The sequence below is a fragment of the Sebastes fasciatus genome, chromosome 2 (genome assembly GCF_043250625.1).
Source record: "Sebastes fasciatus isolate fSebFas1 chromosome 2, fSebFas1.pri, whole genome shotgun sequence".
NCBI classification, from domain to species: domain Eukaryota; kingdom Metazoa; phylum Chordata; class Actinopteri; order Perciformes; family Sebastidae; genus Sebastes; species Sebastes fasciatus.
This window is the reverse complement of record NC_133796.1, coordinates 18365915-18392079: the sequence shown is the minus strand read 5'-3', so window position 1 is coordinate 18392079 and position 26165 is coordinate 18365915. Positions and strand designations below refer to the sequence as shown.

Genomic DNA, 26165 nt, shown 5'->3' with positions numbered 1-26165 from the left:
AAACACGAGGCTTTCATCCAGGAGGTTTTCATCCAGGAGGCTTTCATCCAGGAGGCCGCTGTTTGTGTCCCGTGCATCACAATCAGTTGTTCGTTCTTGTCCCATGTTCACAATGTTCAGTGTCATTTTCACTTCACAAACGTAGTAGTTTTAAGCCCAATCACAATGTTTTTTTCCTAAACCTAACTAAAGTGGTTGTATTGCCTGAACCTAAGCACGTGTTTTTGTTTAATTCACAACATTAAGCGTGTATTTACTGTGACCGAAAAGTGACGCCAAGTAGTCTGACAAAGCGCCGGTATGTGATGAGTTGGGATGAAAATGCGTTGGAAACAACAGAGTTGAACACAATAGAATAGGACAACTTAATCCCTCACAAAAACTCAATACACATGCAGAAGTTCAAGAGAAAATCCCTCCAATAAAAGGATTCACCCAACTTTCACTGGAAGCACTGGTTGGTTTTTGTAATTTTTCTTCAAAATGAAATTATTTCTGGTCTGATTATTTACAAACCAGTGAAATACGACTGTAACCAACAGGCACAAGACACACATTCATAAATGCAAAGAGTGCTAAAATAAGTGAGTGCTAAAAATTGTAACCAGCAAAATGTATCCTTTTTTAAAACTTTGGTGATGCCTTTAGATACAACTATCAATATGTTCAGTACTGTCGCGCTCCTCTCTTGATAAAACTTTAATTTCTGATGGTTTTCTTTGTCATTTTCTGACAAAATTTACACAACTTGATACTATGAACAGATTTGATCATTCTTAGGGATTGTTGCTAGAAGGCATCAGAACTCATCTTATCTATTTAGCCTCGACAAAAGACACTCAAAGAGTCACAACATTCAGCTATTTAGTTCTTTTAAGACTTACATGATATATGTACATGCTCTCTCATCACCTTATTCACCCCAAGCGCGTCTTCTCCCTTCCCTTCATTTACCTGTCACTCTTTCGTTATCTCTTTCTCCCTCTATCCTAAATCCCTTCCTCCTTCTTTCCTCACACCTCCTGTCTACGTTCAGCTCGCTGCCACATATCAAAAGCCTGAAGTGCAGGAATCCTGTTTTAGCTTTCTCTCCTCCTCTCACTCTTCCTTTCCTCCCACTCCTGTCATAAACTGTTAGCATCCACAGTTTACCGCCTGACAGCTGCTGTTGTTTTCTTTGATATCAGAGGAAGCAAAACGCTGCGTCATCGAATCTGAGTGAGTTCCAGAACATTTCACCGTATAAACAACCTTTCCTCTGTTAGTTAAAGATGTTTTAAAGTTTGAGGTACTGTCTAGCAGTTTATTATTGATCTCTTGATCCTCCTCTGGCTCATTTGGGTGAATTGTCTCTCTTATTTTGATCTCTCACTGCTTCCTATATATCACTCTCTGATTCAGTCCGTCTGTCTTCTTCTCTCCATGTTTGTCACTAAATCTTTCTTCCTGCTACATGCTACATGCTTATCCAGGAGATTAAGCCCAGATTTTCCCTTCTGACAATTGGGAGAGAGGCTTGGTTAAAGCAGATGAATGGTGCAGAGTGTCAGATGCAATGAGAGCTTTATGGATTCAGTCTTATAACCACACCAGCTGTCTCAGAGACTCATCATCAAGTATATTAATTTATTTTCTTACACTGTGACATTGGATGGATTCAGAAGTCGGTGGGGATAGTGATAAAGTACCTGAGTCTGTTTACTTTTAAGAGTTATACTTTATACTTTGGTGACAGATTTCTTGCTTTCAGTCACCCTGAATTTCCCTCAACAACTTTGCACATCTACTTTCCAGTGTTGGGCAGTTACATATTACGTAGTGATGCATAAATCCCTTAAATAGCGGAGACGGGACCGCAGGGTCTTGTCTTCTCGTTTTTCTTCTTCTCATTTCTTCTTGTTCTTTTTCTACATATGTTAAATACAACCAATGAGTGGGTGTGGAGGATTTGGAGTCAAGGGCAACTTTGACGGAGCTGAGCTGAGTAAGGAAAGTAAAATAACGTGTAATGTAACTAATTAAACTAATGTAACTACTTTATCAATGAGTAACGTGTAATGAGTAATTGATTACAGTTGAGCTGCAACAATTAATTGATTAGTTGTCAGCTATTAAATTAATCGCCATCTATTTTGGTAATCGATTAATTGTTTGAGTAATTTTTTAAGAAAGAAAAGTCAAAATTCTTTGATTCCAGCTTCTTAAATGTGAATATTTTTTAGTTTCTTTACTCCTCTCTGACAGTAAACTGAATATTTTTGAGTTGTGGACAAAACAAGACATTTGAGGACATCATCTTGGGATTTGGGAAACACTGATCGACATTTTTCACCATTTTCTGACATTTTATACACCAAACAACTAATCGATTAATTGAGAAAATAATAAACAGATTAATCGACAATGAAAATAACTGTTAGTTGCAGCCCTAGATTACAGTTTGCGAGTAACTTCCCCAACACCGCTCCTTTCTGACATCGACAATATCACAGTCGCCATGTGATGTCTCTTTGTTGTTGTCTTGTCACATGCAAACGTTATGTCTCAATACAGGCAATTACCTTTTATTCCATGACTGATCAAATTTGCCTCCAGTTCTTCAGATGCATTTAAATTGTTATGAAGATTTTGGTAACTTCTTGAATTTTAGTACTTGATGATTTAAGTTCCTGGGACTAAAAATAATTTTCTAGTAAAGGCACTATTAAATGTTTCCTCTTATTTAGTTTCCTCACAACCAGCTCTTGCTGCTTTCTTCAAAAGCTGAAGCTCAGACTGTTTGTCAAGGAAGTAAAATGAACAGACAGAATCGGCAAAGTAAAAAATGTAAAATCATGGGACAAGCTGAGCTTCTAGAGTTGCCGTCTAACATGAACAATGACCAGACTGTGAAATCTGAATCAGTGGCAGTTCACGGTAAATTGGCTACAGCTTTGAATGCTGACGGCACAAAATATGTAGATTGTTTTGGACAAGGTAGTTTAAGGCATGACAGATGCAAAGAGCTGAATGTCCCATAAACGGCAAATCAGCTGACAGTACACAGTACACAGGCTGATAGTTAGAAGATAAGCAATTTCTCATCCTTACATTCCTGACGTTGTGAGTTGACAGAAACTGAATGAATGCCTCATTAGTTTTGGCCTCTATGAGATGAGACGTTCTCAATTTGGAAGGCATTGCGGGTTTAGTTTGGCCCTTGATCCTTGAAAGAACACAAATGTATGGACTACTTCTTTTAAAAGATCCAAACTATGAATGAAAATTCAGCATCTGTGTGAACCCTGCCTCTCAGTGTGGTATTGAGAATCAAAGGATGGATGGATAATAGTTTAATAGTATTCAAGTCTGCAGGAGTAAAAGTCCTGACATTTATCATAGATTGATAATACACAGGATACTCTGTTATATTATATTGTTACATTACTAAATGTGTGCTAACTCAACCTTATCTGAGTGCATTGTGACAAATAAAAACAAAGAAAGAAATGAAATCTATTTTTAATTTTATTTTACCATGTGTTTTCTAAACTAGGAAGGATTTCGTCGACAGGTCTCAGAGGTTCAGGGCAGATGAAAAGAGACTAGTGTGTTTATGTGGCTCCTAGGAGGGAAGGAGAGAGAGGAGGAGAGATCTTTTTGTCTGTTTGTGCTTGTTAGCACAGATGAATCATCGTCTGAAGTGTGATTCAACACTGCGCTTCCAGTTAAACGCCACCATGGGATTACGAATCTCACAGTAATCCCAAAACACTCCCCAAACCCCACTGCACTCTGAGATAGAGCCTTCACAGAATAAATAGAAAACTGTTTGTGAGTTAAACTATACATTTACTGACAGACCCATTAGCTGTGATTATAAATAAAAATGGGTAAACAAGTCAGTGACAAGAAGGAACATATATTTAAGTCTTTGTATCATATGTCAAATGTAGAGCATAGTATATTCATGTTGGAGCTTGACTTTATTTCTCAAGTAAATTGGATTATTAATTAATTAGCCTCCACCGCATTACTGTGCTGCTAGATAACGTCAAACATAAAGCAATTTTCTACAAAAGCGATAAAAACAAATGGTACAAATTATTTGCCATGAATGATTTAATGGCCCTGAAACAAAGAGACAAAGGCAGCCAGAACAAGGTCGTGTTATACTGAACAAATGCACCTAGAATGATAAGTGTTTTATAAAAAATGAAAGCATAAAAGCCTGCTAGTAAATAATATACTGCCGCGTAAAAAGCACAAAGGCAAATAACATTCGAAGAGCTGTTTATGTGCTCTTTCTTTCTCTCTAGCTGCAACACACAGACACAATACAGCCCATTAACAGGCTTTCCTTTGGTTGCATCATTAAATGACCATAGGCCATTTGAGAGTTGGTTCAATAAATTGTGAGTGAGTGAGTGTGTATGAGAGAGTGTTTGTGTTAAAGTCTTTCTCAGATGAAGGTAATTGCACTTGTGTGTAAATTTAAAAGTGTGTCCACGAGGATGTGAGATAAACTGAGACGCCGCCCGAATACAATAAATTTGTAACCTTGGTGACCTGGGAAACGTCGGATACTAAGGCTTAATGTCAGGTCAAGAGTTCTATAGCACATCCCAAACACACACTCACACTTTTCAGTGCTACGCCCTCTCCTGACCCCAATAAAAGAGCCCTTCACATCAGTAAGAGCCTGAGGGGAAGGATTTTACCGTTGCACACTTTACAAGGCGTAACTCATAAAGTCTCCCCGCCCCCTGAGAGCCCATTTCTTCCTCACGTCTAAGAGTGTGAAAGGTAAGAGGGTTGTCAGTGTGTGTGTGTGTGTTTGAGATATAAAGGTGGACATGGAATCACATTATGGCCTCCATAATGTGATTCCATGTCCGCTTCTCAAAATATTGAGGGTGTCATTCAAGGGGCCATTAACCTCCATTCACCTTTTTTCAAACTATCAAAGCTCTGTGGTGATGACCAACATAACAACATCAGGGAAACTGATGCATCAGCACAATTATGCCACCTTTAAAGATGCAGTGTGTAGGACTCGGTGGCATCTAGTGGTGTGGTTGCATATTGCAACCGAGTACCCCTCCACTCACTCCTTCCTTTCCAAGACTATGATAACGTGACCCGCCGAGTGCAAAACCGTGGTAACGTCGTTCACTACTACTTTAGGAGCAACGAAAGTCGCACAGCGGCTGGTGGTACCACGGTTTTGCACTCTGCGGCTCACGTTACCGCAGTTTCACAAGCGTGTCGGAGAACTGTGGTGGCCTTCAGGTAACGTAAAAACGTGAAAGGCTCTCTCTAGAGTCAGCGTTTGGTTTGTCCGTTCTGGGCTTCTGTAGAAACATGGCAGAGCAACATGGCGGACTCTGTGACGAGGACCCGCTGCCTATATGAAGGGCTCATTCTAAGCTAACAAAAACACAACTATTCTTAGTTTCAGGTGATTATACACTAATGAAAACATAGTTATAAATATTATATTCCAATTCAGCTAATAGATCCACTGAAATGTTACACACTGTTCCTTTAAGAGATGGATATGAAAATTACCTTTGGTCTACAGAAACAAAAAAAACCGAATGTAAACTTTTGAACCTGAGTCCAGCTCAACTGTTTGTCTGCATGCGTGATCAAACCCACTCCCACAATACTCTCAGAGGATCCTTGGCCTCGTTCCACTGGTGAATCAATACATGTGGCAAAGTGCTGCAGCCACTATGACATACAGGGACACATGCAGGAGGAACACAAAGCTAATGGACCCTTTGTTCTTCTAATGAAAAAGAAGGAAGAGAGAGAGAGAGAGTTAGTGGTGTTTGTTTCAGAAAAGATAGATGAAGGAAACTAGTGAATGACTTTATTGATCCCAAGAGGGAAATTAAATCGTCATAGCAACCAGATACATTGACAACAGGTACCTGAGCACAGCTAAAGATGACACTAAAATGAAGAAGCAAGAGAGAGAGAAAAAGGTCATTAATAACTCTCCAGATACTAACAGTGTGTCTACCTCCCTGATGCCTTCATCCCTCTCTTGTTCTCTCTGCCCTCTTCTCTCTCTGACTCCCACTTCCACAACACCTATACACCTTTCCCTTCATCAGTCTCTCTTCATGTTTGAAAAACATCGCATTGCTCGATAGCACTGTCCACCCACTCCATTCCCACTGCTCCCTCCATTTTCTCTGTGTCTCATCTCCCCGTCTCACTTCCTCTCCCAGAACAAATGACGAGACAAATCAGTCTCTTTCCTTGTATCCGCTCTAAACTTTCCTCTTTTCTCTCACACTTCATGCTGCAGTGAATACTGATGAAAGGTGGTGAGCTGCAGAAATGAAGACTAGGAAAAAAACACGAGGAAGAGATGCTAGAGAAGTGAGTGTTTCTTTGACTCTTTCTTTTCTCTGTGAATATTTAAATTCTAGTTGATTTAGAGAAGAATTGATATCTGTGCTCGGCTGTAATGTGTGTCTGAGCATGTATGTTAAACTACCACTGTGTCTGACATATAGGTCTGCTGATCACGCCTGGAACAGCTTGGCGGTTCATTTCCATGCTAAAGGGTACATGCTATGACAGATGTTGAGACAAGGAGTCATGCTTTTTTTTTTTTCCTGAGACACTGACCTGACCTCTAATTCCCCCTCTTGGCTACAGAGCTTCCTGTCCCTCCTCTTTATACACCACACTCAGACACAATGAAGTCTTTGAGCAATTTAAGTGAAGGAATTCAGCTAAACAGCAACAAACAGGTCTGAGCTGAGAGGAAGATTGTTCGATAGCCCCTCACAGCAGTGTTTCATTACTATTGGCCGGAAAATCAATAAGAGACCGAGACTGAGCTCTAATTGGTTCCCAAAGACTGCAGAAACACACATTCGTGCAAACACATGTACAGAGAGATAGATACAAATACCATATGGGAATAGCAAGTTTAGGCTTCAGATCAATTCTAATTTTAACTAATTTATTCAATCCAGCTCAGCTCACAGTATCGTCAGTGGAGGTTCTGCACTCTGAGGTTTGAATGTGTGTGTAGTAGGACAAGGATGAGCCACTATATATTAGATAAAACACCTTGTTTATACCAGAAATGGTGAAATAACAAAGCCATGTAATTTTTGATAACATATTACTGGACAGTCCAAGTTAACTATGTACACACTAACAGAATTAAATGTCACAAAATGTGACTTGCATATTTGGTCTCAAGTGACTTACATGATCTAAGCCCTCACTCAATAATAATAAATAATAATGAATTTAATTTATATAGCACACTTTAAAATACAGCAAAATCTCAAGGTGTTTCACACAATATCTATGTATAGATAACTCCACCTGCATATATCATTTGTTGTTTATAATACTCTTATACAAATTTTTAATACAATATTTATCAGTATGCAACTTATAGTTAAGCTCTTATTCATCAGAATATAACACATGTCGATCATTTGCACTTTAATTACAATCTGTATATATGTATATGTACATACTGTACACCAATTTATCCTCATTTGTATATATTGTCAGCACTTTACTAGTTTGCACTCTGGTTAGATGCAAAACTGCATATCGTTGTACTTGTACTATGTGCAATGACAATAAAGTGTAATCTAATCTAATCTAACAAAGGGTAAAACAATCACAATACAATGTTAAGACAATTTACACAAGAAGGAAGAAATTAAAAGCGTAAAAATAGGACAAATAAGATTATAGACCAATTATTTCCTGACATAAGTTAAAAGCAACTAAAATCATTCAGTGTTTAACATGAGAGGATGAGGCTGCTGATATTCCTATTGTCAATTCCATAAAAAGACCAAAGCCTAATAAAGCTTATTCCTCTCTTCATTTACCTCCAAACATGATTAAAAACACAGTAAATAATACATCCTTCTTGATAAATACATAAATATTCGCATCAAATGTGTAGCTGAAAATAGTCCCCTAAAAAGGCACTATTTACTCCTGTTTGAGTAACGTTTGCTGTTTTAGGAAATTACTTGGCCTTGACACTCCTACTTCCATCGTCAGCTCCAGAAAAAACAATGCGTTTAATTTATGGCTGGGTATCGTTTAAAAAATTACAATGCCAGTACCAGTACCCTTAAAGTGATACCGATACCAGTAGAGTACTTCATTCAATACCCATCATTTGAATGGAAGCTGCAGACATCTCCGTGTTCAGAGCCGTATGCAGGCAGGCAATCCCCGCTGTATGGGTTGTACTGTACCTGCTGCGGTAGTGAGTCAATCACACGTCACATTAAATCGAAGAAGGCTTGTGGTGATTGGTTGAGAGTGAAACCTTACAAAACTCTTTTTCTAGATCTGGGCACTACAAGGATCGATTGCAAGTAAAGTTTGACTGGAGAAGTTTCAATAATACTTGGTACTGGGTTATTTCGGTCGACAAAACACATTGTTGATTTTGGTCTTTTCATGGGATTTGTTGACAATAAGATTAAGATTAATCCCACACCAGACACTGCTTTTCACACCACTGTGAACAATAGTTGAAAGTATTGTACACAATGCTGGTGGTACATTAATAGGAAGCGGAGTGTCATTATTGGACTATAAAGTCTCTCTGAGCATTGTTCTTATAATTTATTTATATCAATGAGAGTAGGCTAATTAACAGGAGGACATATCTGTATAATGCAATACTGTTCAACAGCACCACAAACTACATCCTATACTGTATATGCTATTTTTATGTTTTTTTTATTTATTAATATATTTGTTTTACAGTGTCCCCCCCACTTCTGAAACCAAACCTACTGTACACCCTTGCAGTCATTTAATATGGTGCGGCAGAAGCATTTCTTGCTATAACATGATAAGTCAGAGTAAAATGATCTTCTAAATTGACTGAAGAAAGGAATTACGTGGCTCGCATGTATATCATATCTATGTCATATCTATGTCATTTTATATAGCAGTGAATCACAAATTAATCTCAGGAGGCTTTTACAGACTGCAAAACACCCACGCAAACACGGAAAATACAGTAGGAAAGAGTGAGGTGTGTGCGTGTGTGCGTGTGTGTGCGTGTGTGCGCGTGTGCGCGCGTGTGCGTGTGTGTGCGTGTGTGTGCGTGTGTGTGCGTGTGTGTGTGTGCGTGTGTGCGTGTGTGCGTGTGTGCGTGTGTGCGTGTGTGTGTGCGTGTGCGTGTGCGTGTGCGTGTGCGTGTGCGTGTGCGTGTGCGTGTGCGTGTGTGTGTGTGTGTGTCAGTGACCTGCCAATACTGACAGCATTCATATTTCAGCTACAAGGTGGAACAAAGTGGCTCCTGGATTCCCATAACAGACTCACTCCCTCATTTAGATACAAGACACACAGACACCCAGATAGGCATGAAGACACACAAATGGCCGTGGAAAATGCACTTGCTCATGCTCGCTCATGACACAGACGCACACAGCTTGTGGCCTGAGAGGGATCGCAGCTGCTATTAAAAATTGATTAGCTGTCATGGTATCATTTTCCCCCAAGGTCAAGTCGCAATCTGTGAGTGTGCATGTGTGTGTGTGTGTGTGTGTGTGTGTGTGTGTGTGTGTGTGTGCAAAATGCTAGCTTCAGGGATGAAAGCGGTGGGAGAAAAAAAAAACTCCCACAGTCCTTCATTGTCATTCATATATGGAGAAGAGCAGAGAGGGTGGGGCTGAAGGGATGGTAGGGCAAACGATAAGACTTATCCTTACACTAGATAAGAGAGATGAGGTGAAGATAGGTTACAGAGGGAGCGAAGGAGAGAAGACAAGAGAGGCGAGAGCTCCCCATATTAGCTTTCATAAGATTTTTAATAATATTTCTCATCCCTCTTCTTCTTTCTTCTTAGTCCTCTTGGCCCCCTTGGGAGCATAGGGCGTCCACCATGGATCTCCACCTCACTCTCTTCTGTGCAGTGGTCTTTGCTTCTTGCCAGGAGGTCCCGATCTTGTTTAACTCGTCAAGCATAGACCGTCTCCAGTTGTTTTTTGGTCTCCCTGGCTTCCTCTTTCCTTGTGGGTTGTAGTCCAGAGATTGTCTTGTTATGTTTGTTTCTTGTTTTCTGAGTGTATGCCCGATCCATCTCCACTTTCTCCTTTTGATTTCTTTGTTGATTTGCTCCTGGTTTGTCTGTTTCCACAGGTCTGTATTTGTAATTTTTCTGGGCCACCATATCCTCAGTATGTATCGGAGGCAGTTGTTGATGAACACTTGCAGTTTGTTGGTGATTGTGTTTGTGGTTTTCCAGGTTTCACAGCCATAGAGAAGGACAGATTTTACATTTGAGTTGAAAATTTGGATTTTTGTGTTTTTGGAGGGCTGGGAAGAGAGCCATACAGGTCGGAGTGTTCTGAAGGCATGTCTTGCTTTGCTGATGCGTAGCTCCACATCCTTATCTGCTCCTCCGTCTGTGCTGATGTTGCTTCCCAGGTAGACAAACTCTGCCACATTTTCTAGGGGTTGCTCCTTGATATTTATTCCTTGGTGGGATTTAGTGTTGATCCTCATGACCTTGGTCTTTCCAATGTTGATCATGAGGCCTAGCTGTTTGCTGTGTTCATGTAATTTGTTTGTCTTCTGTTGCATTTGTGTGTGTGTTCCTGAGATCAGTGCCAAGTCATCTGCAAAATCGAGTCCACTGTAACCCCGTCCTTTGGCCATCCACTGACTTTTTCATAGTCCAATCGATGGCAACAAGAAAGAGCAGTGGAGACAGAAGACAGCCTTGTCGTACTCCTGTTTTTATTTGGAGGGTGTCTGATAGCTTTCCATTTGAAATGACTTGGCCCGTGAATCCATTGTACATACATTTAATGAGATTGACCAGTTTTATGGGTATTCTGTAATGTCGGAGCAGCTTCCACAGGATGTTTCTGTCTAGGCTGTCGAAGGCTTTTTCAAAGTCAACAAAGTTGATGAACAGTGATGACTGCCATTCGATGCACTGCTCGACAATTATTCTGAGTGATGCAATGTGATCTGTACAGGAGTTGTTCTTCCGGAAACCTGCTTGTTCCTTCCTGAATATCTTGTCCAGTGGTTCTTGCATTCTATCCAAGATGATTCGGCAGAGGATTTTGCTGGGGACTGAGAGAAGCATGATGCCTCTCCAGTTCTTGCATTCACTGAGGTTGCCTTTCTTGGGAATTGTGACAATTAGCCCTTGTTTCCAGTCATTGGGTACCTCCTCTTTTACCCAGATCTCATTTAGAAGCCCGTGGAGGATGTCAGCGGTGGCACTGATGTCTGCTTTCAGTGCATCAGGGGGGATGTTGTCCTTTCCTGGTGCTCTGCCGAGCTTCAGTTTTTTGATGGCTCTTTTGATTTCTTCCTTTGATATCCTTTCACAGTTGATGTTTAGGTCTCGTCTCGCTTCTTCAATGTCTGGGGGGGTGTCTGGAGGAGGTCTATTGAGGACTTCCTCAAAGTGTTCCTTCCAGCGCTCTAGTTGTTGGGAGTCTTTAGTGAGAAGGTTTTCCTGTTTGTCTCTGATAGGCCGGCTAAAGCTCTTGTTCTTACCAGCTAACTGTCGGGTAATTTTGTACAATTCCCTTGCGTTGTTCTGCCTGGCTGCTGCCTCTGCTTTGTTGGCGAGCTCCTCCGCTTGTGCTTTTTTGTCCCTCTTGCAGCTCTTTCTGACGATTATGTTCTTTTGTTGGTAGTCTTGTCGGAGGCCTTCCTTCTTATTGCGGTCTGTCTCTCTGTTGAGTTTCAGTTTGATGTCTCGCCTAGCTTCAATCTCCCTCCATGTTGGATCAGTAATCCAGTCTTTTCTTTTGGGGTCTCGGTACCCCAGGACAGTTTCACATGTGTCAGTGATAGCCTTCTTGCATCTTTCCCAGTTGTCATTTATGTTTTCTCCCTCTGCTAGGGTTTGGAACTGGTTTCGGAGTAGAATTCCCCATTCTTGCCGTGCCTTGATGTCTTTTAGTTTTCTTGTCTCAAATCTTCTCTGTACCCTGTTTCCAGCTTTCTGTTTTACTGCCAACTTCATCCGGAGTTCTCCCACGAGAAGATGGTGATCTGAGTCTATATCGGCGCCCCTCTTGACTCTGACATCGAGGAGAACTCTCCTCCATTTCCTGTCTATTGCAATGTGGTCGATCTGGTTCTCTGTGCGGTGGTCCGGAGATATCCATGTAGCTTTATGGGTTTGTTTGTGTGGGAAAAGACTGCCTCCAATCACCAACTCATTGAGGGCACAAAGGCTTGCAAAGAGAAGCCCGTTCTCGTTCATCTGCCCCAGACCTTCTGTCCCCATTGTTCCCTTCCAGTCGTTGTTATCCGTTCCAATCTTGGCATTCATGTCTCCCATCACAATCTTAATGTCTCTCTTGGGAGCCTTTTGGAAAACTGCCTGTAGTTGTTGGTAAAAAGTTTCTTTCACTTCAAACACAGCAGTGTTGGTTGGAGCGTAGCACTGAATGCATGTGATATTGCGTCCTTTGGATGCGAACCTGGCTGTGATGATCCGTTCTGATATTGGTTCCCATTCTATGAGACTTTTAGCTGCGTCTTTTGATAGGAGTAGTCCTACTCCATATGTGTGGGGGTCTTCTTCCTTTGGGTTGCCAGAGTAGAGGAAGGTCTCTCCAGTGGCAGTTCTTACCTCTCCAAAGGTGTTCCATCGGCTTTCACACACCCCGATAATGCTTATGTTGTACCGTTGCATTTCCTTGGCCAGTTGTGCCAGTTTTCCTGTCTGGTATAATGTTCTAACATTCCAGCATCCAATTCTCGTTCTTGACTTAAGCTTCAGCAGACTTTTCACCCCTTGAGGTCTCTTTTGAGTTTGCCCCAAGGGGTTCATGGGTCCCATTTGAGGGTCGTCAGTTAGGCTTAGGTCACTTTCGAGGTAAGTATCCATAGTTTCAGTTTCTGTAATCATTTATTTAACAGCAGGGTGGGTGATTAGCCCAAGCTGCCGTTTCCACAAGTTATCCGCAGTGGTCGTAGACCACTTTTCTAAAAGCTCCATGGTCAAGAGGCAGTTTCAATCACTCTTCAGATATATTAAACCATATTTAGATCAGGTATGATACAGAACCGTGGATGAAGTGGAGCAGACAGCTTAAAGAAGACTATGTATGTAAGCCTCGGGGCAACTGTGAATGGCTCATGTATTTGTGATCCAGCCTGGAACCAGACTCAGAGTCTGCAGTCATGCTAGCGGCTCTGTGAGGCTGTACTCAGACACAGCAAAGCTTTGAGCTAAATGCTGACGTCAGCATGATAACATGCCCACAATCACAATGCTTCACATGCTGATATTTAGCAGGAAATATTTACCATGTTTACCATCTTAATTTAACATGTTAATATTTGCTAATTAGCACTAAACACAAAGTACAGCAGAGACTGCCAGGGAGTGTCATTAGTTTTGGAGACATTTGGCCATAAACCAAAGTAGCCTACTGGACACATTTGACCTGATGATGGCATTAGAGGAAAAGTTAAGCAGTCATAAACATAACTGTCTCTATGAAATGGCAATCCATCCAATAGTAATTGAGATATTTCAGTCACACTTACTGACAGACCGACTTTGCCATACATAAAGCCATGCCACTATTGTGGATGAATCACAGACTGTATATAAAAAGTGGACGTAGTCACTATGACGTCACCTATTGGTTTGTGGACTGTCGTTTTGAAACCTCAAGTTCAGCATTTTTGACGTTGTCATCTTGTTTTTTTGCAAAAAGAAGTAACATGAGAGGGTGGATCTAAGTACAACCGAATGATGAATAAGACATTTTTAGGCGACCAAAAAGGTTATAATTAACTTTCATGAACTGAAAACACACTGTGAAAGGGTTAAAGTTCTAAGACGAAAACACGGACAACTCCCAGACTGGACAACGCTGTGGTAGTGACCTGTCAATCACAAAGTAGCCACGCCCTAAAGCATACCCTGCTTTGTGGTCTATTTGACTCTAAATGGGACCATCATTTACTAAATGAACATCATGCTGCATTGAAGAAGACTTGAAACTGCCGATTGAGACCATAAACTCATGTTTACAATGTTTACTGAGGTAATAAATCAAGTGAGAAGTAGGCTCATTTTCTCATAGACTTCTATACGATGTGACTTATTTTTGCAACCAGAGGGGTCGCCCCCTGCTGGCTGTTAGAAAGAATGCAAGTTTAAGGCACTTCCGCATTGGCTTCACTTTTCAGGCCCGGAGGTAGACTACTGGGATAAATGCAATACCCATATTCACTTTTTTCAGGTATTTGGTCATAAATTTAAGTATTGGACAAAATAAAAACAAGATTAATTTAGGGATCACCAAAGTTACTACAATTAATCCAGAGGGGAACATGAATATCTGTCCCAAATTTCATGAAAATCCATCCAATAGTTGTTGAGATATTAGATTTGAGATTCAGTCTGGACCAAAATGTTGGACCGACCGACGGGCAGACTGACATTGCCATCCCTAGAGCCACATTTTCTGTAAAGTTAAAGTGTTTAATGACAGTCAGTGCATGCAGGGAGAAGGAATTATAACTCCATAATTTAGCAGTCATACACACATTCTATCTCAGCTGCTGCTAAATGACACTCACTGACTCGGTTTGCGAACCTCGATGAAGCCCATAGCTGATAAAGATGCCTAGAAAGCAACTAGAAAATAAGATGTCTTTCTTACTTACCGATGAAGATCGTTTTTATGCAATTGCTGTTGGCGATCCGCAGTATTTTTCATATATATTTTTTCATCTGACAGCTTCAAAAATGTGTCACGTGCAGTCTGCAGTTGGTTTCCTAAGTGATAAAATATACACAGCTTAATTTCCTCGACTGATACAAATCTCCCCCAGCAGCCAGGGGTCTGAATGGAAGGCTCCCAGCTGGCTGATTTGATTAAAGTGAAACGGAGCTTACCAACAACACATGTAGAGAAGCAGCGCGTATAGAAATAACAGAGGGGAGTTTGAGATACAGACGCCAGTCAGAGACGTCCACTGAGGGATACATCTGGAACAAGGCTCTCTCTCTCTCTCTCTCTCTCTCTCTCTCTCTCTCTCTCTCTCTCTGTGTAACACACACACACACACAGCAGCACATCTGACCTGTGCAGGTTGATTTCCCCTGGCTTTAAATGTGATGTCTCAATCTGTTTTCTGCCATATTAACATCGGGGAGAACACTAACCCCCCATCACACTGGCAGACAAGCCCATGTATTCCGCAGGATGTATCGTACACACTTACACCAGGGGCTTTGCCGCTTCCTTGACATCTTTCATTGTACACTGTAATCCTATAAATGTGTGAGCATGCAAGCCTGTGTGTGCATGTGTGTGTGTGTGTGTGTGTGTCTGTCTGAGCGTGAATGTGTGCAAATGCCATTTCAGCAGGGAGCCGACCCCCACTGCAGGTGACATTTTTACTGGAGAAATGTCACCACAGCCATTTTCTTCCCATATGTTTGCGTGTGTGTGTGAGAGTGTGTTTGATTGGGTTTTGGCAAGCTTCAATTGATTTCACAGGAGAAGCTTGTTATTTTCCAAATGCCAGAATATTTTCCTGCCTTGGTACCGTAGCCTGTCCTTTTATTCCCCATTTCTTTCCAAACCACAGCAATGATGGCTTATCAGCCAACATGTCAGAAACACTGGTTAAACAGGGAATTTACAAATTGGCATTCAAGTTAAACCAAGGAGACAGTTAGCTTAGCTTAGCATAAAGATTGGAATCAGGGGAAAACCAAGCCCCGAGGAAGTGCACCGGGCTTTGAAGCAGATTTTATATAGTGGCCTAACGGTGGTAATACAACTTCCATGACCGTCACGTGATGCCATTGGGCACAAAAATACTTTTTCCTATAGACTTACATTGGGAAAGAGACGTCATTAGGTCCTAAAAGTTGTAAAATGCACTAATAGCTGAATCCAGAGTTATTTTCCTTCCTCCGTTCACGTGAATGAGCCCCAGTCCGAGGGCTGGAGTGAGGGCTGGGAGGCCCTTACTCTACGGGCCCAACGGATGCGGAGGATCACTGGAAGATCAGGGTAATTTTATACTTGGAAGCCAAGCTTTTCTTGCTTCATGCACCACTAAGCAACTTTCGTAGGAATGAACGGGGCTCCGCCTCCAACGCTGTGTCCAATTCTCTTTATACATCCATGGGGGAAACAACTAGTCTGGCTCCGTACAAAGGCAACAAAATCCCCAAATTCACATGTTGTATCTTGTTTGCTTAATCCATACAAAAACTGAAGTGTAAACGTTCAAGACTATTTCTTGGCTGGGAGCCAGACTAGTTGTTTCCCCCCATTTTTCTTTACGCAAAACTAAGCTAAGAGTCTCTTGGTTGTAGCTTTATATTTAACGGACAAATATGAGAGTGGTATCCGTCTTCTCATCCAAAGTCAAGTCAATAAAACACATTTTCCAAAAGGTAAAGCTCCTCCTTTAACAATGAAATAAAGACAATTTCTTTCAATTGACTTGCTTTTCAGATCCATTTGTTGCAGTTGATTGAGGACGGGCAGGCTGCCAGCAGGGCAACAGGAAGACAAAGTTGGTACGTAGCTAAAACGACTGGACACCTTAATCAAAGTCACACCATAACACAGATCAGACCAGAATGATTGCTGTGAGGCGTCCACATGACTGTGAGAAGGAGGGAGTCTGGCAGTAGTAATTAAACAGTAGTAGCAGCAGGCTAGTACACAGCACGGCCGGCCAGACAAGCTAATCACTGCTATCACAAGATCACAGAAGATCATAGTGGGATCAAACAGAAGCCAGAGTGAGAGACAGACAGACGGTGAAGCCGTTCTGTGTGTACGTGCTTCATAATGTATACAGTATATGGGGTTTTAGTGTATAATGTCAGTATAATTTGGCTGTTATGTGTGTGAGTGTGCTTGTAAATATGTGAGTGTGAATCTGTCTCCCTGACAACTGAGGGGACATCTGTCACCTCCATATGGAGGGAAACGGAGATAGAGACTCACCGGGGGGACGAACACAACACATAAAATAATCAGTTGCACAAAAAGACAAATAAAATATAAAAGACCTCAACTTAAATATGATTGAGAGATTTCTAGACTAGAAATAAAAAATGCTTCTCATGTGAAAGCATTTCTACCTACATAGTCACATTTCTGAACATCATTACTGCTTTAACAGTTGATTTTACTGTAAATCAATTGTTAGAAATTATCTGAAATGTGTTTTATTTGAAAGTAGGCAGGTGCGAGTGACAGACAATATGGGAAACCAGTAAAAAGATCATGAGTCAGACCTAAAACACATTGTGACTGAGTCGAATTTAGATCATGTAGTATATATTACTCTATAATACAGTACTTCTGGGTAGCTTGTGAGTTTTCCTCTGGGGATCAATAAAGTCTCATTGATTTAATAAATTATAATTTACTTGTTTTTTATATTTTGTATTCTTTCTCAGAATGAGGAGGTGCATAAGTCTAGTTTTATCTCAGAACACTTAAATTACAATATGTTGAATGGTTATTACGAAATTTTTGCCCAATGATGCCAAAAAGATTTTGGCCATTGCAGGTTTAAGTACATTACTTGAGTAAACATACTTAGTTACTTTTCAACCCGGTGTCCGAATGGTTATAGTGCATGCTACATAACTGCAAGTTCTATGTTTTTTTTTCAAGCCTTTGTTGCATGTCATGCCTCGCTGTCTCCCCCTTGTTTCTGTCTGCATCTTCACTGTCAACTGTCCAACATTGTCACACATGCAAGTACAGACAGACAGACAGACAGACAGACAGACAGACAGACAACTAGCTCACAACTAGTTGTGATGCACTCTCTCAGTTTCATACTCACACCTATGTGAACACAAAAACACAGCAGGACCTGTGGGGTCCTCTGTGTACTGTAATGGATATGGCTGTTTGATGTCTGTTTGATTTTGTCCTCCATAGTCATTCTTTTTCTAGCGGTGAGGACACACACACACACACACACACACACACACACACACACACACACACAGAGAGAATCAGTGAGCCTCTCACTCAAACGGTGGAGGAGGGGGCACTAAAAACTCATTACATGGACGATCAATATTGCACACACTTGAGAAGCATGAAACGCCCCCACTTCCACAACACACACACACACGCACACACGCACACACACGCACACACACACACACACACACACACACACACACACACACACACACACACACACACACACACACACACACACACACACACGTTTCATCAACCATTGGCAATGGTGACAGATGACTTTTGTCAGCCTGAGATGTGTTACCCTGGTAACCATTAGGCTGCATTCCAGTATGGTACCGCAGGGGTGACACACACACACACACACACACACACACACACACACACACACACACACACACACACACATACCAGTACATACATTTAGACAAACTGACCAAGGTCATGATAAAATACTACATCTCAATATTTTAGAACTTTCCAGTATTTAAAACGAGATCACCAAATGCTGTCACTGCTTATAAATATTTTCAATAATATTAATAATCAAAATCAACACTTTTTGTCAAAGCAGCAGTGCTTCCATTCGCCACAAAATGGATTTATATCATAAATTAGGCAACGTCAAATTAAAAACCTCAGTACACAAATGACAACTGACATAAACTTACACTAATAAAACCAGTGACTTTTGCATCGACTGATTTGGATTTTGCAATGTTTTTTAATGTAGAGTCAGAGTTGACATCAATCATAAACTTTATAACATACCGAATGTGTCTGAGACAGTCTTAACTGAGGCGAGACGTTTGCTGAACAGTTTTTATCAATCGCAAGTGATCTGTCCGAGTAACTTCTAGCCAGTCTAAAAACAAAAACAGTTCATTCACTTCATTGCGACACATCGAAGCAACGTGTCAGACACCGTAGCATCCAACATCAATGGCAACAGCTAGTCTCAAGCATTAAACACACAACTGTCAGTAAACTTGCAATATGAAATGCACTAAATTATGTCAAGTACATAGAGTAGGGCTGTCAATAAATTAGAACATTTAATCACGATTAATCGCACATTTTGTATCTGTTCAAAATGTACCTTAAAGGGAGATTTGTCAAGAATTTCATACTCCTATCAACATGGGAGTGGACAACTATGCTGCTTTATGCAAATATATGTATATATTTATTATTGGAAATCAATTAACAACACAAAACCATGACAAATATCGTCCAGAAACCCTCACAGGTACTGCATCTAGCATGATAAATATGCTTAAATCATAGCATGGCAAACTCAAGTCCAACAGTTAACAACAGCTGTCAGTGTGTCAGTGTGCTGACTTGCCTATGACTTGCGTTAAAACGATTTTGCGTTAACATGTTAACTTTGACAGCCCTAACATAAAGAGATAAAAGTGAATTAATTCTCCATTAAGAACAAACCAGCACATACATACTCCACTTTCTGAAAAAGTGACACATATTGTATTACATGCATGTATTTTGGACTGTCTTTGATGTTTATCTGCATGAATTAAAAAATAAATACTAAATAGAATAAATAATACTAAACTATATGTTTTAAGGTAGACTTTAAGGTTTAAGGTAGTAGTTTTCCTTTACCTTTCCGAGCCCAGGGGTGTCTTTGACTTTGTTGGCTGCACGGAGAAGACAGGGTGGAGCCGGGGGAGGGGCCATCAACAGGGCGGAGCTGAAATTGGTGGGGAACAGAGGAGGGTCGCATGACGGTGATGATGATGTCACTGGGGCCGTGACTGCGGCGGTCTTCTGCTTCTTCTTCTTGGACGCTAAGTTCAACTTTTGTGCAGCTCTGAGAGGAAAGCAGAGAGAGAGAGAGGAAAGGAGAGAAGCCAGTCCATCAATCAAATCAATATGTTAAAACTATACCCTTTAACTATGCACTTTATCACTGTAAAACAATATTGTTAACACTAAATAAAATATATAAGGAGATGAGGAAGGACAAGAAGGATGGTGGCGCATATGTATGCACACATGGGTCTATGATTACATCCTCATAGTTTGCCATAGTACAACCCTGGCAAATATGCTAATTGCAGAATAGAGCTCGATTACACTCACACACACACTGCTGTTTACATATGTAGCAACATCTGGATGGGGAGTGGTTCATTTGCTTTCTTGCTGCTCAATTCCCTGCAGCATTCAGCTCAAACGAAGCCACCAGAAATGATATTTATACTCCATCTATTCTGCACTCAGATTCTCCGTATTCGCTCTCTCCTTTTAATTTCAACTTCTAAATCTCTCTTCTTTTTCCTCCCGTCCTCCTCGCTTTCTCATTTCTTACTTCAACACGGCAGGTTCTTCCTGTCTGCTGGTACTTCACATCTTCTGTAGTGTCTAACTTTTTCTCCTCTTTCTTTCTTCCCCAGCAGAAACACCACATATCCGTATAATAGACTGAATTTCTGCTTTAAGCTACATGAAAGGAATTTATAGTAAAGAAGAGACAGTTATGCACCAGTGGTGGAAAGAAACTAAGTACCTTCACTCAAGCACTGTACTTAAGGACACTTGAGGTACTTGTACTTTTCTTGAGTATTTCCATTTAATGCTACTTTATACTTCTATTACAATACAGTTCAGAGGGAAATATCATATGTTTTACTCTACTACATTTAGTTTGTTTTGAGTTAAAGGAACAGTGTGTAACATTTAGGGGGATCTATTGGCAGAAATGGAATATAATATTTATAACTATGTTTTCTTCAGTGTATAATCACATGAAACTAAGAATTGTTGTGTTTTTGTAAGTTTAGAATGAGCCCTTCATATCTACATAGGGAGCGGGTCCTCTTCACGGAGTCCGTCATGTTTCTAGCCCAGAACGGACAAACCAAACACTGTCTCTAGAGAGAACCAAAAGGCCACCATAATTCTCCAACACGCTTGTGAAACTGCGGTAACATGAGCCGCAGAGTGCAAAACCGTGGTACCGCCAGCTGCTGTCTGACTTCCGTTGCTCCTAAGGTAGTGTTATTATGTAAGGATGGCCTCTGAGCGAGGCGAACGGCGTTACTATGGTTTGCTCTCTGCGGCTCACGTTACTGCAATCTTGGAAAGAGAGGAGTGAGCGGAGGCAACTTTTGTCAGCATTGGCTTTGCGAGCTTCAGGGCTGATTTAAAACAGTAGGTGGTGTGTTGAGACATTTTCAACCCATGGAATGCTGATTTTTATAAATTATTAAGAAATGTGAATATTAACACTTGCATTGGTGTGTTTCATCACAGTACAGTAATATAATTTAGTTTACAGCTCACAAAGCACGTTCAAGTGTGTATTAGGGTTTTAACTGCATGTCTTTTACATTTTACAATGTGTATTGGTATTTTAAAGATCTGAGTACTTCCACCACTGCCAAGCACTACAATTTTCTCACTTTGTCACGCCATGCATGTTTGCTAATTATGTGCTGAAATGTTAGAATTGATCACCATTTGTGACCATTATTCTCTGAAAAGAAAACAGGCCTAGTATAGACTGAGTAGTTAATTATATTTAGATAATAAGGTGTGTAGATGTATAGTTAATAATACATTATTTTCCACTGATAAAAGCATCAATACAAGACACACTGAGCATGGCTGTGCAGAGAGATGAAGAAAGGTTAAGTGGGAGTGATCTTGGCAGAGCAGGGGCAGTAAATCTGCAGGCAGTAATTCACCTAACGTGATTTATTGTCTTTAGTAAAAAATATTCGTATGTGTCGATGTAATTACTTTTCTTCAATTTATGAAGCCACAATTCAAGCAAACAGATCTGCTGACAAACTGAGTTACACGCAGCAGCAGAGTATTAACGATATGATGAAATAAAAGACCTCTAAAACCGCTCTGGCAGGGATTTTCTGCTCTGTTCTGTTTTAATCTATCCCCACATATATTTCTATGATTATAAAGAGAGCGAGAGAGAAAGAAGACCTTGCGCCCTGACACACTCTCTGTCAAAGAGCCATATTCTCACACCATTGGCTTTCAATTAACTGCAGCAGGTTACAGAAATGAGAGCGAGGGGGGGAGTCATCGAGAGGAGGAGAGAGGGAGGGAGGGACAGTGGGAGAAGAGGGAGGGGGAGGAGAGAGAAGCTGTGGGTTCAGTGACCCGGAGAACGACGAAGCGTTTCACCATTTGACTAGCGCTCCCAGGAGATTTGTGTGTGTGTGAATCTGTACGTGTACGTAGGTGTGTGTTTGCGACTGTGGATGTGTGTGTGTGTGTGAATGCATAATACTGTATGAAACAAAGCTCCACAAGAAGACCACTAATTGGTTTTTCATTGTGTGCAAGCTACGCTTCCATACATACTGCAGCAAATGTGATCAAAATCAATTACAGGTTTTCTTATGCTCAAACCCTCCCATGTAGCATGAAGATACATGTGCAGTAGATTATTAAAAAAACTGTTTCAGGTGCAGGAATTCACTGTAGGCTACTAGTGCAGTGCTCGTCTGGAACGGGCCGGTTGCTTGTCGAGAACCACACTGTGGCTGCTTGTAACCGCCAAGTGTGAAGTTGATTGGATGAACGGTTCTCGAGATATGTGAAGAACGGTCATACACGGACATATAGAGAATACTTCCTTTATAGTTAGATGATGCTGCTACAGCGCCACCTACTGGCCAAATGGTACCAAATTTCCCATGGTCATGCAGACATTATATCTACACATATACACCAAATGTGGCCACAATAGCTCAAAGCGTTCAGGAGTTATGTCCTTTTTTGTAATATAAGCCCTGCCTGCAGCATTTGAGCTATCTTTGAGGGCCAGCTATAGCAAAACTATATAAAACATCAAAAATCAAAAAAGTATATGTTTCTGGCTTAGTCCAGAGATGTTCTGTACCAAATTTGGTGACGGTTGCTCAAAATTTGTAGGAGGAGTAGCAAAAAATCTGATTTGGACAAAATTGAAAATGCCAGAAAATCAGACTAGACGCAAAATAGGCGTGGTTTATATAGATAAATTTATCTGGACCCACAGAATCCAGGAAAACATTTTGGTTTTGAGACTTACGGTTCAAAAGTTACAGACCAAAACATAAAGTTGATTGTTATAGCGCCACCATCTGGTCATATTGCACCATATTCGACACTGCGCTCCCTTGGGTCCTGAGCAATACACCCACCAAAGTGAAGTCGATTGAATGAGCAGTTCTCAAGATATGCAAATAACACACAGAAGGACAGACAGAGTTAGATTTAAAAAATGATAATGGTATTTGTCAAAATTGTGGCTTCATTTTCACCTCAAGAGGATCTTGTTTAAGAAAAATGTGCTTGAATTAAAATCTATATTGATTTCTATGTAACAATGGAAACAACAGGCTGCTGCGGCTGCTGCAGTGTTGATGCTTGTAGGATGAGACATGACTATGATGGATTCATGCACGGTTCCTCTGCTGCTGGAGATTCCCACTAGCTCCCAAAGCACAGCTTCTTTTGTGATTGTTTTTATTATACGTCCTTCAAATCCATCAGCCACATCAATTCTGTAATGTGCATCTATTCATATGTGCTATTACCCTCTTACTATGTTCTCTCACCCTAACTGGTTTAATCTATGGCACAATTCAAGCATGGTAAACACACACACACACACACACACACACACACACACACACGCCACCTAATTGGTGGCGTTTAATGACAAGTGGCCTGGGATTTGGCCGAGTGGATCTATTCCAATCTAACCCTAAAGTGAAGGGCGCTTGTTTTCAATCCATCTACTCCATCTCTCTATCCATCAGCTCTTCTCTCTGTCACCCCCACCCCCTCCCCTTCCTCCATTACCTCCATTCATTCCTCCACTCTCCTCCATCCTCCACTTCCCCATTATTTCAGTTTTAAATCCCTCTCACTCTACAATCATCCCCTTATCGCTCCCTCTATTTTATTCCTCTCACCCCCTCATTATTTGTATCCGTTCATCCTTCTTCTTCTTCTCTCCACCCAACCATCCATCCATCCCTCCATCCATTCAGCCTTCCTTACATGTATTGATCCTGTCACCCATCCGTTGCCTCTCGTCCCCTCAGTCCCTTCATGTGTCTCTCTCTTGTTAGAACGCAGCTCAGGTCAATGATAGCCCAGCTACTAACATGCTGTTGCTTTGTTTGCCTCTTCCTTCCTCACGACAACTAACACTTATACTCAACACGTACATACAAAGACTGACCTAAAACACACACACACACTCACAGCTGATTTATGACTGGTGTCTGTGGGCTGTGTTGTTGGCTCAGTAGCTAATTACCTTCTATTTAACAGGCCGTCAGTGGAGGGAGATACAGGGAGAGACAGAGATCGATGGTGTGTGTGGGTGGGTGTGTGTGTGTTTGTCGTGCAGGGGTCAGCAATACTGGCGTGGACAGAAGACTGGCTTTACTGACACTATCTACCTATCGACATGTACGTAGAGGTTGTGTTCGAAACCGCATACTATACTAGTAGTATATACTGATTTGGCCAGCATGTAGAACGTAGTATGCAGTATGCGAACAAAAGAAAAGTCTACAGTATACCAAAAGTACCTGGATGTCATACTGATTTGGAAAAAATCTCCAGTATGCATCGGACCAGTCTACCTCGCCAACTGTATCCCACAATGCAAAGCGCTGGAACGGTACAAGCTACGGTTACAACAGCAGCCAAACACGGCTTGTTTTTTTAATTTTTCATAGCTATTTCATCACTAAATTCACTTCTGAGAATTTTTGAGGCGAGAAATCAACTGTGTAGATTTCGAATATTGAGAGGTTTACAATATTGGCGAATCGAACATTTGCTCCAAGGTTTTCAAAATTTAGAAGCTCCACAAACTGCTGTGACAGCTAGCTAGCACCTGCCGGGGTCGATACCTTGCCAGCCGGGCAGTCACGCTCACAAACCTTTATGAGCTGGCTGGAGCTCTCTAAAAAGACCGGTCTGTAGATGAGGGGCTTTTATTTCCTTGTTGACGGATAGTTTTTTAAATCACAACCCAAATGGCCATTATACATTTACAAGAACCTGTGTTTATCTGTCCTTTTGGAGTTGAAAAGCTCAACAATCTCTCTTGCTGCCCTCACAGTACCTCTAATATTAAAAACAGCAAGACCACTTAAAGAGCTTCTTCTTCAGCGTCAAAATAAAAGACAAACACTTTCAATTACTGTTAAAGGATACAAAAAGCCAACAACAAATGTGGTTCTGATGTGATCAGGCGGTTCATATTTAAACCATCAATCAACCATTATGAGTGGTGCCTCATTGCTGGCCAATTATCATTTGATGGAATACCTGAGAAAAGAGAGACAGCGAGACGTATACGGAGGCAGAGAAAGACACAGCATTACCCCCTCTCACAGCCTTCCTCCATCCAAAATAACAACGCCTTCCCAATTCACCGATTCACTTGGGACCTATTAATTTACTCTGCTACCTCCAGCAACACACACACACACACACACACACACACACACACACACACACACACACACACACACACACACACACACACCGCCAAATCCCCAAAGATCCAATCCTCGGAGCATGCAGAAAAAAATTCCTTCACTGATAGAAACTCCCTTCCCCCAGTGAGGCAGAGCCTACACACACACACACACACACACACACACACACACACACACACACACACACACCGACACACACGCCTAGGCATGTACAGCATGTCTCTATCCTCTAACCCAGCATCCCCAGAGGGCCACTGCAGCACAGGGAAGACGAAGCGCTACCGTGCGAGTGTGACATATTCACAGACAGATCGGTACTAATGAAAGATATTACTCTCATGCACATTAGCAGAGGTAAAGGAAAGGTCAGTGTGGAGAGACGGAGACATTGTTTGAAAAAAGAGAGGAGAGGAGAAGAATGAAAGCGAAGGATGAGAGGAGGAGTGGAAGAAAGTAGAGAGCAAAAGAGAAAGCAATTACATGAAGGCGAGAGAAGGGATAGAAAGAGGAGGATGTGGAGGGAGAAGGGGATCAGGTGAGAGGAGATGTGGTGGACACAGGGATTTTACTGTGTGCAGACAGTGAGCAAGAGGGAGATCGTGTGTGCGCGCCGGTGCATGTGCGTAATAAGAGTGTCTGTATGCAGTCCACGTCTGAGAGTAAAGACCAAGACAGCCATGGG

The 26165-nt window shown here is 41.3% G+C and overlaps 1 protein-coding gene and 1 long non-coding RNA gene across 8 annotated transcripts in view; one reads left to right on the top strand and one right to left on the bottom strand.

The window, feature by feature from the left end:
• The window catches only part of kif26ba (kinesin family member 26Ba), a 114224-nt gene that overhangs the window by 33278 nt on the left and 54781 nt on the right, over nt 1-26165 (bottom strand). The window contains exon 5 of the mRNA XM_074612473.1: nt 19608-19815. Within this exon, the coding sequence (XP_074468574.1) occupies nt 19608-19815 (208 nt within the window). The remainder of the gene's footprint in view (nt 1-19607; nt 19816-26165) is intronic.
• The window catches only part of LOC141753860 (uncharacterized), a 78140-nt gene that overhangs the window by 196 nt on the left and 51779 nt on the right, over nt 1-26165 (top strand). For 2 of the 7 annotated variants that reach the window (XR_012590532.1, XR_012590528.1), the window contains exon 2: nt 16479-16543. This is a non-coding gene — a long non-coding RNA (uncharacterized LOC141753860). Of the gene's footprint in view, nt 1-1022; nt 1219-6301; nt 6376-16478; nt 16544-26165 lie in introns of those variants that run through there. The other 5 variants (XR_012590526.1, XR_012590531.1, XR_012590529.1 and 2 more) reach the window with 5 other exon arrangements.